General features: G+C 44.4%; 1 protein-coding gene across 8 annotated transcripts in view; it reads left to right on the forward strand.

Annotated features, from left to right (window-relative positions):
- Positions 1-15,182, forward strand: part of UCKL1 (uridine-cytidine kinase 1 like 1) — a 306,712-nt gene that overhangs the window by 115,041 nt on the left and 176,489 nt on the right. For all 8 annotated transcript variants that reach the window (XM_053711232.1, XM_053711180.1, XM_053711124.1 and 5 more), the window contains one exon: positions 7,300-7,406. In XM_053711232.1, coding sequence (XP_053567207.1) covers positions 7,344-7,406 — 63 coding nt within the window. In that variant the 5' untranslated portion in view covers positions 7,300-7,343. The remainder of the gene's footprint in view (positions 1-7,299; positions 7,407-15,182) is intronic.

Here is a 15,182-nt window from a genome sequence, read left to right on the forward strand (position 1 = left end):
TTCTTTTTTTTAGCTTATTTTTGCACCTTTTTTTTTGGGCACATATTTTTCAATATTAATGTACTAATGAGTAAAAAAAACTGTAAAGTAAACTCCACTTCATTAAACTTCCACTATCTACAGAAAGATATTTGTTTCAAAGGGACAGTCTAATTTAAAATTGTTATTGTTTTTAAAGATAGTGAATCCCTTTATTGCCCATTCCTTAGTTTTATGTTAATATACCTTTTACCACTGTGATTACCACAGATATCTGTGCTAAAATAAAAAATTGCTCCATTGAGCAAGATGTGTACACAACACAAGCTGAAAAAGAAATTATTTCTAATGCTGTTCACCAAAGTTCTTATGGAGAACTCCAGTGCACATATTTGTAGAAGAGCTTTGTATCCTCCATAGGTGCAAACAAATTATAAATAAGTAAATAGTCAAATTGATAAGGCGGAGTATAGAAAATATGACTGCAACAACCTAATTAACCATTTTTTGGCGCACTTGTGTGCCTAGGCAAATGCAAACTGAGTAGGAGAAGTCTACAGTCGGACTTGCTCGATTTTAGGCGCAATTTTAAATTATAAGTAAGGGGATTCATTTGTGTGCGCATTTTTAAGCTCAAATATAGGAGAACATCAATGATAAATCTGGCTCAAAGATAGATCTGCCCTTATTACTCCATTCTCTGGCCTTTTTGCCTTGTATACGGCAAGAAACAGGTCTGATTGCTTTTTAAGGAACATTAAACATTTCACACTCCTCCCTCTAATTATAAGTGTCACCATATTGTATCCTAGGCTTCACTGCATTATCTGATAACAGGTTGCTGGATATATGCAAACATGTTAGCACTGGAATGAAATGAAAGCTAGATTTCAAGATGGCAGTGCCCATGACTAAAGGGATACTTTTAGTGGTTAATTTCCCTTTAATCTGTGTTGCTTTTGCTTGTTACAATGCCTGTTTCACTGCTAACTAATCTCCCAGCTGTCTTCTTTTTGCTGTCTCGGTGCAGCTGCTTGAGTTCCATCCTACTGCTCTTGCTCCACCAACTCTGGACAGCAGACATCACAGATAACATAATCTGACTACACTCCTTTTATTTAATTCACTTTATTGCCTCTACTCTGCTTCATTTGTTCTGTTTCTGACATTTCCCCTTTTACATTTCTTTTGTTTTTTTCCTCTCTTTCATTTCACTTTCTCTTGCTTTTTATGCTCTATGTTCCCATTTTTCTTCTTAAAAGGGAAGAGTCCACAGTTGCATTCATTACTTTTGGGAAATACAGAACCTGGCCACCAGGAGGAGGCAAAGACACCCCAGCCAAAGGCTTAAATACCTCCCCCACTTCCCTCATCCCCCAGTCATTCTTTGCCTTTCATCACAGGAGGTTGGCAGTGAAGTGTCAGAAGTTCGAGATAGTCTCTTATGGAGGGTAGTACTCTTTGCAGTGGGACTGGAGTTTTAAGTAATCCTGTCAGCCTCTCAGTGAGAGCATGGATGAAAGTTAGAGTCCGGAGATGCAGGGAGAGTTTTTCTGCGAACCCATCCCGACTCATAATAACAGCTCCTTGGTAATCAGCATTGACGAGTTTCATTGCCTACCTTTATTCACTCAAGTCCATGTCAGAAGCGAGGCTACTATCTGTCACACTTGAAGGGCCGTGTTCCTGTTCCACGGCGTAGATTCTGGTAAGATCGTTTAATTTTATTTCGATATGTGAATGTATTGTTAACGAAACAAGGTAGGGTCCCAGTGGGACTCCTTTTATCTTAATAAAGAATCATGGGTTAATATCTCCTGAGTGAGGTTATTGAACAGGGGGGACTTTAATCATGTTTGTTATGTGGTTCTATCTGCTAATGTGTAGCTATATCTAGGTTCACAGCTTTTACGGAACATAACGTCCTTATCTTAATGATGCAATCTCTCGAGAATGCGTGCCCTTTTGGTGACTGGCACGGTGCACCTCATGACGGGTGCCGTTTTGTTGTTTCTCACTTCCGTATGTTGACTGTGTGCGACAGAGAGAGTCTAAGGGCTCGTGAGTTGTCTGGTTCACAGGAGGTGGTGAGTGCTCCAGCCATTGGGGGTGTAAAAAGGGTGTCAGTTAGTTTTTGTCATTTTTGTAATCCCAAGATTATGGAGCATATGTTAGACACGGATGTCTCTGATACGGAGAATGCGTCTTGAGATGAATATGAAATGGCCCGGGTAACCAATGCCCATCAGTTATGTTCCGATTGTTGTTCTAGAGTACTCTCTTCTCCCGAACCAGGGAGCTTAGAGTGCGTTGAGCCATCCGCCTCCGAGGTTTCCGTGTCTCGTGAGGCGAGTGCCCCAGACCCTTTCTCGGCTACGCAAGCAGGTGTTCCTATTGCCTTTACTTCTGGACGGGTGAACGGTTTCCTCCAGAGGTTACGGCACGGTTCCACATGGCAATTTCTATGGCGTTGACTCATTTATATCTCCCAAGTGAAATATTTCTAAGATACTGTCCGTGTTCTGTTAACCAGGGCCCGTCGGGCGTGGGATTGCCTGATTCATTTCGTCCTTCTGGGGAAGCGTTGGCCTCTGAGGCTTCAGGGGCCCCATCCTCGGGGCCAGGGTCTTTCATTGATCTTATGGAGGGTAGTACTCTTCACAATGGAAATGGAGTTTTAAGTTTTAAGTAATCCTGTAAGCCTCTCAGTGAGAGCATGGATGAAAGTTAGAGTCCGGAGATGCAGGGAGAGTTTTCCTGCGAACCCATCCCGACTCATATTAACAGCTCCTTTGTAATCAGCGTTGACGAGTTTCGCTGCCTACCTTTCTTCACTCAAGTCCATGTCAGAAGCGAGGCTACTATCTGTCACACTTGAAGGGCCGTGTTCCTGTTCCATGGCGTAGATTCCGGTAAGATCGTTTCATTTTATTTGGATATGTGAATGTAATGTTAACGAAACATGGTAGGGTCCCAGTGGAACTCCTTTTATCTTAATAATATGGAATCATGGGTTAATATCTCCTGAGGAGGGTTATTGAACAGGGGGGGCTTTTAATCATGTTTGTTATATGGTTCTATCTGCAAATGTGTAGCTATACTTAGGCTCACTGCCTTTACGGAACATAATGGCCTTATTTTAATGACGCGATCTTAACAGATTGTGTGCCCTTTTTGTGACTGGCACGGTGCACCTCGTGACGGGTGCAGTTACGTTGTTTCTCACTTACGTATGCTGACTGTGTGCGACCGAGAGAGTCTTGCTCGAGGGTTGTCTGGTTCACAAGAGGTGGTGAGTTCCCCAGCCATTGGGGGTGTTAAAGGGTGCCAGTTAGTTTTTTGTCATTTTTGTAATCCCAAGATTATGGAGGATTCTGATATGCGAGACACGAATGCCTCTGATACAGAGAATGTGTCTTGTGATGAATATGAAATGGTCCAGGTAATCAATACCCATCAGTTATGGTCCGATTGCCATTCTAGAGTACTCTCTTCTCCCAAAGCAGGGAGCTTAGAGTGCGTTGAGCCATCCGCCTCCAAGGTTTCCATGACCCGTGAAGCGAGTGCCCCAGTCCATTTCCTGGCTATGCAAGCAGATGTCCCTATGGCCTTTACTCCTTCTCCGGAGGGTGGCTTGTTTCCTCCAGAGGTTATGGCACGGTTCCGCATGGCCATTTCTATGGCGCTGAATCGTTTATATCTCCCAAGGGAAGTATTTCTAAGATACTGTCCGTGTTCCGTTAACCAGGGCCCGTCGAGCGTGGGATCGCCCGATTCAGTTCGGCCTTCTGGGGAGCATTGGCCCCTGAGGCTTTAGTTGCCCCTATCTCGGGGACAGGGTCTTCAGTTGATCCGGCGAGGGATGATTTTGCCTTCCATTATAGGCTGGCTTGCCTTCGTGTTCTTTTAATAGATGTTTTGGCAATGTTGGAGGATCCCAGTCCTAGCGGGCCGAGGGATCCGAAGCCTTAGAAGCTGGATGGCAAAATGGATATGACGTTTGAGGATGAAGCCAATCTCCTTAACGTCGCCGTTTTTCTTTTTCTTTATGTTTTTCGGTTCCAGTTCTGAGCTTGGGTGAATGGGGCTTTAAATCGTCTCGTCCCGTTGTCGTCCTCATTCACCTTGGGCGTTCACCCGATGTGTGCTGCCTTCATTTTATTTTTTTGATCCGTTTGGATGTGTTTAATTTGTTTTTTCTTAAGCTCATGTTTCGTTTTTATGAACGTTCTTCTCTGGAACCGATATTTGCGATTTAGGTCGCGTGGGCACTTCCTCGGAAGTTGGGCACTTGTTGAATAATAGAATTATGTTTTTCTAATTAATATATTGATCTTTCAGGATGAATTTTTCTTGGACCTTGGGCAGTTCTAGAGTGTCCTTATACCCGGCAGGTACTGGTCGGATACTTTTTCGGCTGTTACCAGGGTTCATGTCACCCTCGTGGTGCTGATTAATCCTGCTGGATTCTGAATGTCACTTGGCCTATTCTATGGACTCCGGGCTCGGATCCTACCGAAGTATTAGGCCTATTGTTTAAATGCAACCCCTCGGAACGGAGGGTTATGAGTGCCATTCTAGGTTGGTTGTTCGGGCTTCTCGCCTGGGATACGGATCTGTTTTTGCATACGTCATCATGGTTCTTCAGGTCCCCGGGGACTCAGAACCATTATTCCATTCTTTGGAGTTGGGAGATGTATGTGACCTATGTGGTCTGGTGTGCCAAGTGATTAATGATTTGCCTTTTCTCTCGATGTTCTTCCGGACGCTGACTCTTTAGCCTATTAAGTATTTTATTGTGGTGGCGGAGTCTCCTTCCTCCCGCCTTGGGTGGATCATATGGTCTGGATGCGCGGGCATGTTCTTCCTCTGCTCAGAGTTGTGTTACTCTAAGAGTTGGTGTGCAGGGGTTCCCTGCCTTCTGTGGGGAGCTGTGAAGCTCCAGCTTTTGCCTGCTTAAAGAAGATTTTTGGAATATAGATCCTTCAAGAATCTCTGGCTGTTGTCTCTTCCAATACCCTTGGCCTGACCATGGTCTTGACGTTCGGGTGTCTTTATGTCCTCGTTGCAACTCTAGCTTTGGGGCTTGTCAGTGAAGTCGGTTACGGAGGGCCGCCCTTCTGGGGTCAGGTAGTTGACCTTTTATCCTCAATGCTCCGTTAGGGGCTTCGTGGGCAGTGTCTTAAGTTCGATTCTCTGGGATGGCGAGCAGGGTACAGGGTTCTCATTCGCCTTTGTGTGTTGGTTGCTACCTTGTCTGTGTGTGTAACACGCGTTAACGCTTGCCTACGAGATTTCTTTGCGATCCAAGTGCCCTGGGTGCTGTATCTTAGACCGTTAAGGAGTCCTTTGTGACTCTTGGGTTTGAGGCTATTGCTAGATCGCCAAGACTACGGACTTTAGAGGTGCGCTCCTCCTTGTAGGAGGCAGCTTAGGGTTCCTCTGGAAGTTGGATCTTCAATCGATTCCTTTTTCGAGGACCCTGACCTAGGTCCGTGTGTCTCCTTGGATGGGTGTGGACAGTTCGATTTCTCACTAAATGTTTGTGATCCTGTGGGCCTCTCTCCATAGGGGCTGGGGCTCTGTGAGAGATGCCTATCTGTATCTTAGGCTTTAGGTCCTTCTGACGGTTCCCTACTGGTCTTCTGGCACATTTACGCTGTTCCTGTAGACTCCAGGTATCTTCACCTGGGTTGGCGATATGGCTGAGGGGTCTCGCCTCTATGGTAGGGTGGTTTTCCTTTGTTTAATTCCCTTCTCTCCCAAGCGGGGGTTGGGTTCTCTGGGTTCGGAGTTAACTTAGTATTTGGAGTGACCTGTGGGTCCTTGGTGTCTTGCCTTGTAAGAGTCTTTTCCATTCTTGCATTTCCGAATCCTTGAAGGGGAGTTGCGATGTAGTGACTGTTTCCTCTGTTCCTGCAGCGGGAGGCTGAGGGTTTGACCCCTATGGGGCTCCTGCTATATGTTGGATTCTGATATATGGATGCTGAGGGTCTGAGGGCCTTCTTCCCTTGGGAAGTGCCCTTGTTTTTAGAGAAGACAGCCGTGTAGGGGGTTTCGTACCTGAACACAATGTCTTTCCTTACTCATGGTAGCATACCGTTTGTAGTAACAGTCATCAGTCTAACCGGGGGCTTTGTTCCTTCGGTGACCCTTCCTTTCTCTTCCGGAAATCTGGGACTCTTGTCTTTGGTCTTGACTAGCCTTTGGGCTGGGACCATTATCCTAGAGGGAAGATTGGGGGTCAGTTACTCTATGCAGGGTTGACCATTTTCTTTAGAGTCGGTTCTCTCCTTTATCGGGGTCTTGAATGTCCTCCTTTTTTCCACTGGCGTTCGGTGCTGGGAGGGGGCGCTCCTTGGAGCCCGATATTCAGAGGGCTGTGAGCCCTTGGAAGGTTTGCAGTTTAATCCAGCTACAGCTATTGCACTTTGAGGGTGTAACCAGCTACAGCTAATTGCACTTTGACTGGGTGTTAGCAAGCTTAGAAACGCCTTTCGGTGTTTGGGTTTAGCAATGATGAGTCAGCTTTCTACCAGGAAGCTGGTCATTGGGAGTTCCTGTTCAGACGGTTGGTGTTCTTTTTGGAGAACTCTTTACTAGCTGCTGGGATAGTTATTTCAGAGTGGAGTGGTACTTGTCTTGGCCGGGTATCTTCATGGGAGTCGTGATCCGCAGGTCTGATTACTCGGAGGTTGTTGACTCTTGACGGACTCTGGGACTGAGTGGTTTTAGTTCGGCTTTGCCGGCGGTGTAACTAATGTGCAGTTAACTGGGCTTTGGGTTTTCACCCGTGTCGTCTATACTTTTTTAGGGTGTCGAGTTATCAGGCTGTGGTGCCTTTCGAAAGGGCCGCCTTTGGTACCCACCCATTGTTTGCATTCAGTGTACTCTAGCTTGGGTATTGTTTTCCCAAAAGTAATAAATGCAGCTGTGAACGCTTCCCTTTTAAAAAGAAAAATATAAATTATGCTTACCTGATAATTTCATTTTCTTCTGAAGGGAAGAGTCCACAGCTCTCACCCATGGTTTTATCTATGAGGCGGCTGTAATTTTTTGTTCTTCTGGCACTTTTTTTCACATTGATATTTCTCCTACTGTTCCTTGTTCCCTTGGCAGAATGATTGGGGGATGAGGGAAGTGGGGGAGAACTTTAAGCCTTTGGCTGAGGTGTCTTTGACTCCTTTTGGTGGCCAGGTTCTGTATTTCCCAAAAGTAATGAATGCAGCTGTGGACTCTTCCCTTCAAAAGAAAATGAAATTATCAGGTATGCATAATTTATGTGTTTTACTTTATTTGTTGCCATATCCTTTCTCACAGGGCTTGGAGGTGGCAGTGCTTCTGGTAAAACCACAGTTGCCAGAATGATCATTGAAGCTCTAGATGTCCCATGGGTGGTTCTTCTATCCATGGATTCCTTCTATAAGGTATGCCCATCCCAAGGTTTGTTCTTCTCTTAACTTTAACACAGTACTGTGGCTCCTCCATTTCTCTTGTTAAGTGTAGTCAGTCCACGGGTCATCCATTACTTATGGAATATATCTCTTCCTAACAGGAAGCTGCAAGAGGATCACCCAAGCAGAGCTGCTATATAGCTCCTCCCCTCACATGTCATATTCAGTCATTCTCTTGCAGCCTAACTAAAGATAGGTCGCTGTGAGAGGTCTGTGGTGTTTTTTAACTTAGTTTATTTCTACAATCAAAAGTTTGTTATTTTAAATGGCACCGGAGTGTGCTGTTTATTCTCAGGCAGCATTAGAAGAAGAATCTGCCTGCGTTTTCTATGATCTTAGCAGACATAACTAAGATCCACTGGCTGTTCTCATCTGAGGAGTGAGGTAACTTCAGAGAAGGGGAATAGCATGCAGGGCCCCCCTGCAAATGAGGTATGTGCAGTAATTATTTTTCTGAGGAATGGAATTGACTGAGAAAATACTGCTGATACCAATGTAAAGTAAGTTCAGCCTTAAATGCAGTGATAGCGACTGGTATTAGGCTGATGAGTGTGTGTACACTGAATGTATTTTTCTAAGGAATGGAATTGACTCTGAAAATACTGTTAATACTGAAATAATGTATGAGCCTTAACTGCAGTAAAAGCGACTGGTAGCAGGCTTATTAATAACAATTCATAACTTTTCAAATGTATGTTTAAAACGTTTACTGGCATGTTAATCGTTTTTTGTGAGGTACTTGGTGATAAAACTTATTGGGGCATGATTTTTACCACATGGCCATCTTTGTTTTCTGCATAGAAACAGTTTTCTGAGCTTCCCCACTGTTGTAATATGAGTGGGAGGGGCCTATTTTAGCGCTTTTTTGCGCAGTAAAAATTCAGTCACAATCTGTCTACTTCATCCTTCATGATCCAGATCGTCTCTAGTGAGCTCAGGGGTCTTCAAAATTCATTTTGAGGGAGGTAATCAGTCACAGCAGACCTGTGACAGTGTGTTTTGACTGTGAGAAAAACGTTAATTATTAAATTGTTATCCGTTTTTGGGTATTAAGGGGTTAATCATCCATTTGCTGGTGGGTGCAATCCTTTGCTAACTTAATACATTTACTGTGAAAAATTGGTTGCTATAACTATTTTGGTTCATTGTTATTTCAACTGTGACAGCTTTTTGTGCTTCTTAAAGGCACAGTAGCGTTTTTTATATTGCTTGTAAATTTATTTAGAAAAGTATTTCCAAGCTTGCTAGTCTCATTGCTAGTCTGTTTAAACATGTCTGACACAGATGAATCTCTTTGTTCACTATGTTTAAAGGCCAATGTGGAGCCCAATAGAAATTTGTGTACTAATTGCATTGATGCTACTTTAAATAAAAGTCAATCTTTACATGTAAAGAAATTATCACCAGACAACGAGGGGGAAGTTATGCCGACTAACTCTCCTCACGTGTCAGTACCTTCGCATCCCGCTCAGGAGGTGCGTGATTTTGTGGCGCCAAGTACATCAGGGAGGCCCTTACAAATCACTTTGCAAGACATGGCTACTGTTATGACAGAAGTATTATCTAAATTGCCAGAATTAAGAGGCAAGCGCGATAGCTCTGGGTTAAGGACAGAGCGCGCGGATGAAGTGAGAGCCATGTCAGATACTGCGTCACAGTTTGCAGAACGTGAAGACGGAGAGCTTCATTCTGTGGGTGACGGATCTGATCCAGGGAGACTGGATTCAGAGATTTCTAATTTTAAATTTAAGCTTGAGAACCTCTGCATATTGCTAGGGGAGGTATTAGCGGCTCTGAATGATTGTAACACGGTTGCAATTCCAGAAAAATTATGTAGGTTGGATAGATACTATGCGGTACCGGTGTGTACTGACGTGTTTCCTATACCTACAAGGCTTACAGAGATTATTAGCAAGGAGTGGGATAGACCTGGTGTGCCTTTTTCCCCTCCTCCCATATTTAGGAAAATGTTTCCTATAGACGCCACCACACGAGACTTATGGCAGATGGTCCCTAAGGTGGAGGGAGCAGTTTCTACTTTAGCTAAGCGTACCACTATCCCGGTGGAGGATAGTTGTGCCTTTTCAGATCCAATGGATAAGAAATTAGAGGGTTACCTTAAGAAAATGTTTGTTCAACAAGGTTTTATCTTACAGCCCCTTGCATGCATTGCGCCTGTCACTGCTGCGGCGGCATTCTGGTTTGAGTCTCTGGAAGAGGCCATTCGCACAGCTCCATTGGATGAAATTATGAACAAGCTTAAAGCACTTAAGCTAGCTAACGCATTTGTTTCTGATGCCGTCGTACATTTAACCAAACTTACGGCTAAGAACTCCGGATTCGCCATCCAAGCGCGCAGAGCGCTATGGCTTAAATCCTGGTCAGCTGACGTGACTTCTAAATCTAAATTGCTTAATATTCCTTTCAAAGGGCAGACCTTATTCGGGCCTGGCTTGAAAGAAATTATAGCTGACATTACGGGAGGTAAGGGCCATGCTCTACCTCAGGACAGGGCCAAATCAAAGGCCAAACAGTCTAATTTTCGTGCCTTTCGTAACTTCAAGGCAGGAGCAGCATCAACTTCCTCCGCTCCAAAACAGGAAGGAGCTGTTGCTCGTTACAGGCAGGGCTGGAAAGTTAACCAGTCCTGGAACAAGGGCAAGCAGGCCAAGAAACCTGCTGCTGCCCCCAAGACAGCATGAAGAGAGGGCCCCCTATCCGGAAACTGATCTAGTGGGGGGCAGACTTTCTCTCTTCGCCCAGGCTTGGGCAAGAGATGTCCAGGATCCCTGGGCGTTGGAGATCATATCTCAGGGATATCTCCTGGACTTCAAAACTTCTCCTCCACGAGGGAGATTTCATCTTTCAAGGTTATCAGCAAACCAAATAAAGAAAGAGGCGTTTCTACGCTGTGTACAAGACCTCTTACTAATGGGGGTGATCCACCCAGTTCCACGGACGGAACACGGGCAGGGATTCTATTCAAATCTATTTGTGGTTCCCAAGAAAGAGGGAACCTTCAGACCAATCTTGGACTTAAAAATCCTAAACAAATTTCTAAGAGTTCCATCATTCAAAATGGAAACTATTCGAACCATCCTTCCCATGATCCAAGAGGGTCAGTACATGACCACAGTGGACTTAAAGGATGCCTACCTTCACATACCGATTCACAAGGATCATTATTGGTACCTAAGATTTGCTTTCATTACCAGTTTGTAGCTCTTCCCTTCGGATTAGCTACGGCTCCAAGAATCTTTACAAAAGTTCTGGGCTCACTTCTGGCGGTACTAAGACCGCGAGGCATAGCAGTGACTCCGTACCTAGACGACATTCTGATACAAGCGTCAAGTTTTCAAACTACCAAGTCTCATACAGAGATAGTTCTGGCATTTCTGAGGTCGCATGGGTGGAAGGTGAACGTGGAAAAGAGTTCTCTATTACCACTTACAAGAGTTCCCTTTCTAGGGACTCTTATAGATTCTGTAGAGATGAAAATTTACCTGACAGAGGCCAGGTTATTAAAACTTCTAAATGCTTGCCGTGTCCTTCATTCCATTCCACACCCGTCAGTAGCTCAGTGCATGGAAGTAATCGGCTTAATGGTAGCGGCAATGGACATAGTACCATTTGCGCGCCTGCATCTCAGACCGCTGCAATTGTGCATGCTAAGTCAGTGGAACGGGGATTACTCAGATTTGTCCCCCCTACTAAATCTGGATCAAGAGACCAGAGATTCTCTTCTATGGTGGCTTTCTCGGCCACATCTGTCCAAGGGGATGACCTTTCGCAGGCCAGATTGGACGATTGTAACAACAGACGCCAGCCTTCTAGGCTGGGGCGCAGTCTGGAACTCCCTGAAAGCTCAGGGATTATGGACTCAGGAGGAGAAACTCCTCCCAATAAATATTCTGGAATTAAGAGCAATATTCAATGCTCTCCTAGCTTGGCCTCAGTTAGCAACTCTGAGGTTCATCAGATTTCAGTCGGACAACATCACGACTGTGGCTTACATCAACCATCAAGGGGGAACCAGAAGTTCCCTAGCGATGTTGGAAGTCTCAAAGATAATTCGCTGGGCAGAGTCTCACTCTTGCCATTTGTCAGCGATTTACATCCCAGGCGTGGAGAACTGGGAGGAGGATTTTCTAAGTCGCCAGACTTTTCATCCGGGGGAGTGGGAACTTCATCCGGAGGTCTTTGCTCAACTGATTCATCGTTGGGGCAAACCAGATCTGGATCTCATGGCGTCTCGTCAGAACGCCAAGCTTCCTTGTTACGGATCCAGGTCCAGGGACCCGGGAGCGGTGCTGATAGATGCTCTGACAGCCCCTTGGGTCTTCAACATGGCTTATGTGTTTCCACCATTCCCGATGCTTCCTCGTTTGATTGCCAAGATCAAACAGGAGAGAGCTTCGGTGATTCTGATAGCGCCTGCGTGGCCACGCAGGACCTGGTATGCAGACCTAGTGGACATGTCGTCCTGTCCACCGTGGTCTCTGCCTCTGAGACAGGACCTTCTAATTCAGGGTCCTTTCAACCATCCAAATCTAATTTCTCTGAGGCTGACTGCATGGAGATTGAACGCTTGATTGTATCAAAGCGTGGCTTCTCGGAGTCGGTTATTGATACCTTAATACAGGCTAGGAAGCCTGTTACCAGAAAAATTTACCATAAGATATGGCGTAAATATTTATATTGGTGCGAATCCAAGAGTTACTCATGGAGTAAGGTTAGGATTCCTAGGATATTGTCCTTTCTACAAGAGGGTTTAGAAAAGGGCTTATCTGCTAGTTCGTTAAAGGGACAGATTTCTGCTCTGTCTATTCTTCTACACAAACGTCTGGCTGAAGTTCCAGACGTTCAGGCTTTTTGTCAGGCTTTAACTAGGATTAAGCCTGTGTTTAAGACTGTTGCTCCGCCGTGGAGCTTAAACTTAGTTCTTAATGTTCTTCAAGGCGTTCCATTTGAACCCCTTCATTCCATTGATATCTAGCTGTTATCCTGGAAGGTTTTGTTTTTGATGGCTATTTCCTCGGCTCGAAGAGTCTCTGAGTTATCTGCCTTACATTGTGATTCTCCTTATCGTATTTTTCATTCAGACAAGGTAGTTCTGCGTACTAAACCTTGGTTCTTACCTAAGGTAGTTACTAACAGGAATATCAATCAAGAGATTGTTGTTCCATCACTGTGTCCTAACCCTTCTTCAAAGAAGGAACGACTTTTGCATAATCTGGACGTAGTGCGTGCCCTGAAGTTCTATTTCCAGGCAACTAAAGATTTTCGTCAAACTTCTTCCCTGTTTGTCATTTACTCTGGACAGAGAAGAGGTCAAAAGGCTTCGGCTACCTCTCTCTCTTTTTGGCTTCGTAGCATAATACGTTTAGCCTATGAGACTGCTGGACAGCAGCCTCCTGAAAGGATTACAGCTCATTCTACTAGAGCTGTGGCTTCCACCTGGGCCTTTAAAAATGAGTCCTCTGTTGAATAGATTTGCAAGGATGCGACTTGGTCTTCGCTTCACACCTTTTCAAAACTTTACAAATTTGACACTTTTGCTTCTTCGGAGGCTATTTTTGGGAGAAAGGTACTTCAGGCAGTGGTTCCTTCTGTTTAATGTTCCTGCCTTGTCCCTCCCTTCATCCGTGTACTTTAGCTTTGGTATTGGTATTCCATAAGTAATGGATGACCTGTGGACTGACTACACTTAACAAGAGAAAACATAATTTATGCTTACCTGATAAATTTATTTCTCTTGTAGTGTAGTCAGTCCACGGCCCGCCCTGTCTTTAAGGCAGATCTAAATTTTAATTAAACTCCAGTCACCACTGCACCCTATGGTTTCTCCTTTCTCGTCTGCTTTGGTCGAATGACTGAATATGACATGTGAGGGGAGGAGCTATATAGCAGCTCTGCTTGGGTGATCCTCTTGCAGCTTCCTGTTAGGAAGAGATTTATTCCATAAGTAATGGATGACCCGTGGACTGACTACACTACAAGAGAAATAAATTTATCAGGTAAGCATAAATTATGTTTTTGAAGGAGTAGCTAATTCAGTCAGTGAAAACCTCTAGTGTCTTTTTTTATTATTATTATTATTATTATTATTATAATTTTTATTAAGATTGAAGTCAAGGTATACAGACAAGAGCATACAAAAAAAACCAGAGCATATGATATACTCATGGACACAATAACAGTATATGACATAAAGAGCACTCTGCCTATAACAGAACAATACAATGACACAATCCTTAGTGTCCCAATGGCCTCATAAAGTTGATATCAGAAAAGGACAATGAATCAATACATGTAATTTTATTGAGAGGCCACAAATTTATATTCATACAAATGAGAGATACATCACCTGGCCACCAGGAGGAAGCAAAAACTCCCCAAGCTTTGAAGTATCACTCCCACTTCCCCTACCCTCCCAGTAGTTCTTTTCCTCATCATCTAGAAGCAGAGATCTGAGGTGCTCTGCAGGATTCTATGTTTTACTATACCCTCAATGAATTGTTTCCTTCAAGAGAGGGTCAGGGGAGTTTGCGGATACCATGTAAACCTATTACTAGAATTTTGTATCTTTCAGTTCACAGGTGTTTGCAGGGAAGTTCCTTTGTCTCCCCCGGTGAACTCTTACTGTATTCCCCTTCCAGGTGAACAGTGTTAGTTACACTATGTTCCCTTTCTTTGTCAAGACTCTCATGCCAGGCTTTCTGGAACAACGTGAAGGTAAGTCCTGTCTATATTCCTATGATAGATTTCCTCTCCCTCTTAGAATCTCATTTGGAAATGTGGAGCACCATTCTGGCTAAACGTACTACCATTCTCTTGGAGGACACTACATCCTTTAAGGATCCAATGGATAGGAAATTAGAGGGATACCTTAGGAAGGTTTTCCTACAAGGAGGTTTCCAACTGGCAGTAAGTATTGCTGCAGTGGCATAAGCCACTGCATTTTGGTGTGACTTGTTATCAGAGCTAATTACAGTAGTATCTCTGTTGGAGTAGATTCAGGACCGTATATAGACTCTTAAAACTACAAATTCATCAATTTGCAATGCAATTATTCAGAATATTCGCATTAATGCAAAGAATACTAGTTTTGCAGTATTAGCCAGAAGGGCTCTCTGGTTGAAATCATGGTCTGTGGATATGGTTTCTAAATCAGTACTTCTTTCCCTGGCCTTTAAGGGTAAGACCCTGTCATGGTCTGTGGATATGGTTTCTAAATCAGTACTTCTTTCCCTGGCCTTTAAGGGTAAGACCCTGTTTGAGTTGTCAACTGTCACAGGCTGAAAGGGAGCTTTCCTTCCACAGGACAAAAAAATCCACGCCACAGATAAGCTCTTCCCAGAGTAAACCGGAGATGTCCAGAAGTACCTGGAAACCAAACCCAAGCTGGAACATAAACAAGCAGTCAAAGAAGTCGGTCTCTAACACCAAGACTGCATGAAGGGGCGGACCCCAACCAGGGATCCTACCAGGTAGGGGGCAGATTAAGCCTGTTTCAAAGGGTTTGGCCTTGGTCCATTCAGGATCCTTGGGTTCTGGATATCGTGTTTCATGGGTACAGGATTGGCTTCCGCTCTCATCCTCTGAGGGGCAGGTTTCTTCTGTCATGAGTTTTAGGAAGACTGGAGAAGAGACTGGCCTTCCTGCATCATGAAGACAATCTGGAATCCTTGGGCGCCATGCAGGACCTGGCACGCAGACCTCTTACGAATGTCTTCTGCTCCCCCATGG

This window comes from Bombina bombina, chromosome 1 (genome assembly GCF_027579735.1).
Source record: "Bombina bombina isolate aBomBom1 chromosome 1, aBomBom1.pri, whole genome shotgun sequence".
NCBI lineage: Eukaryota > Metazoa > Chordata > Amphibia > Anura > Bombinatoridae > Bombina > Bombina bombina.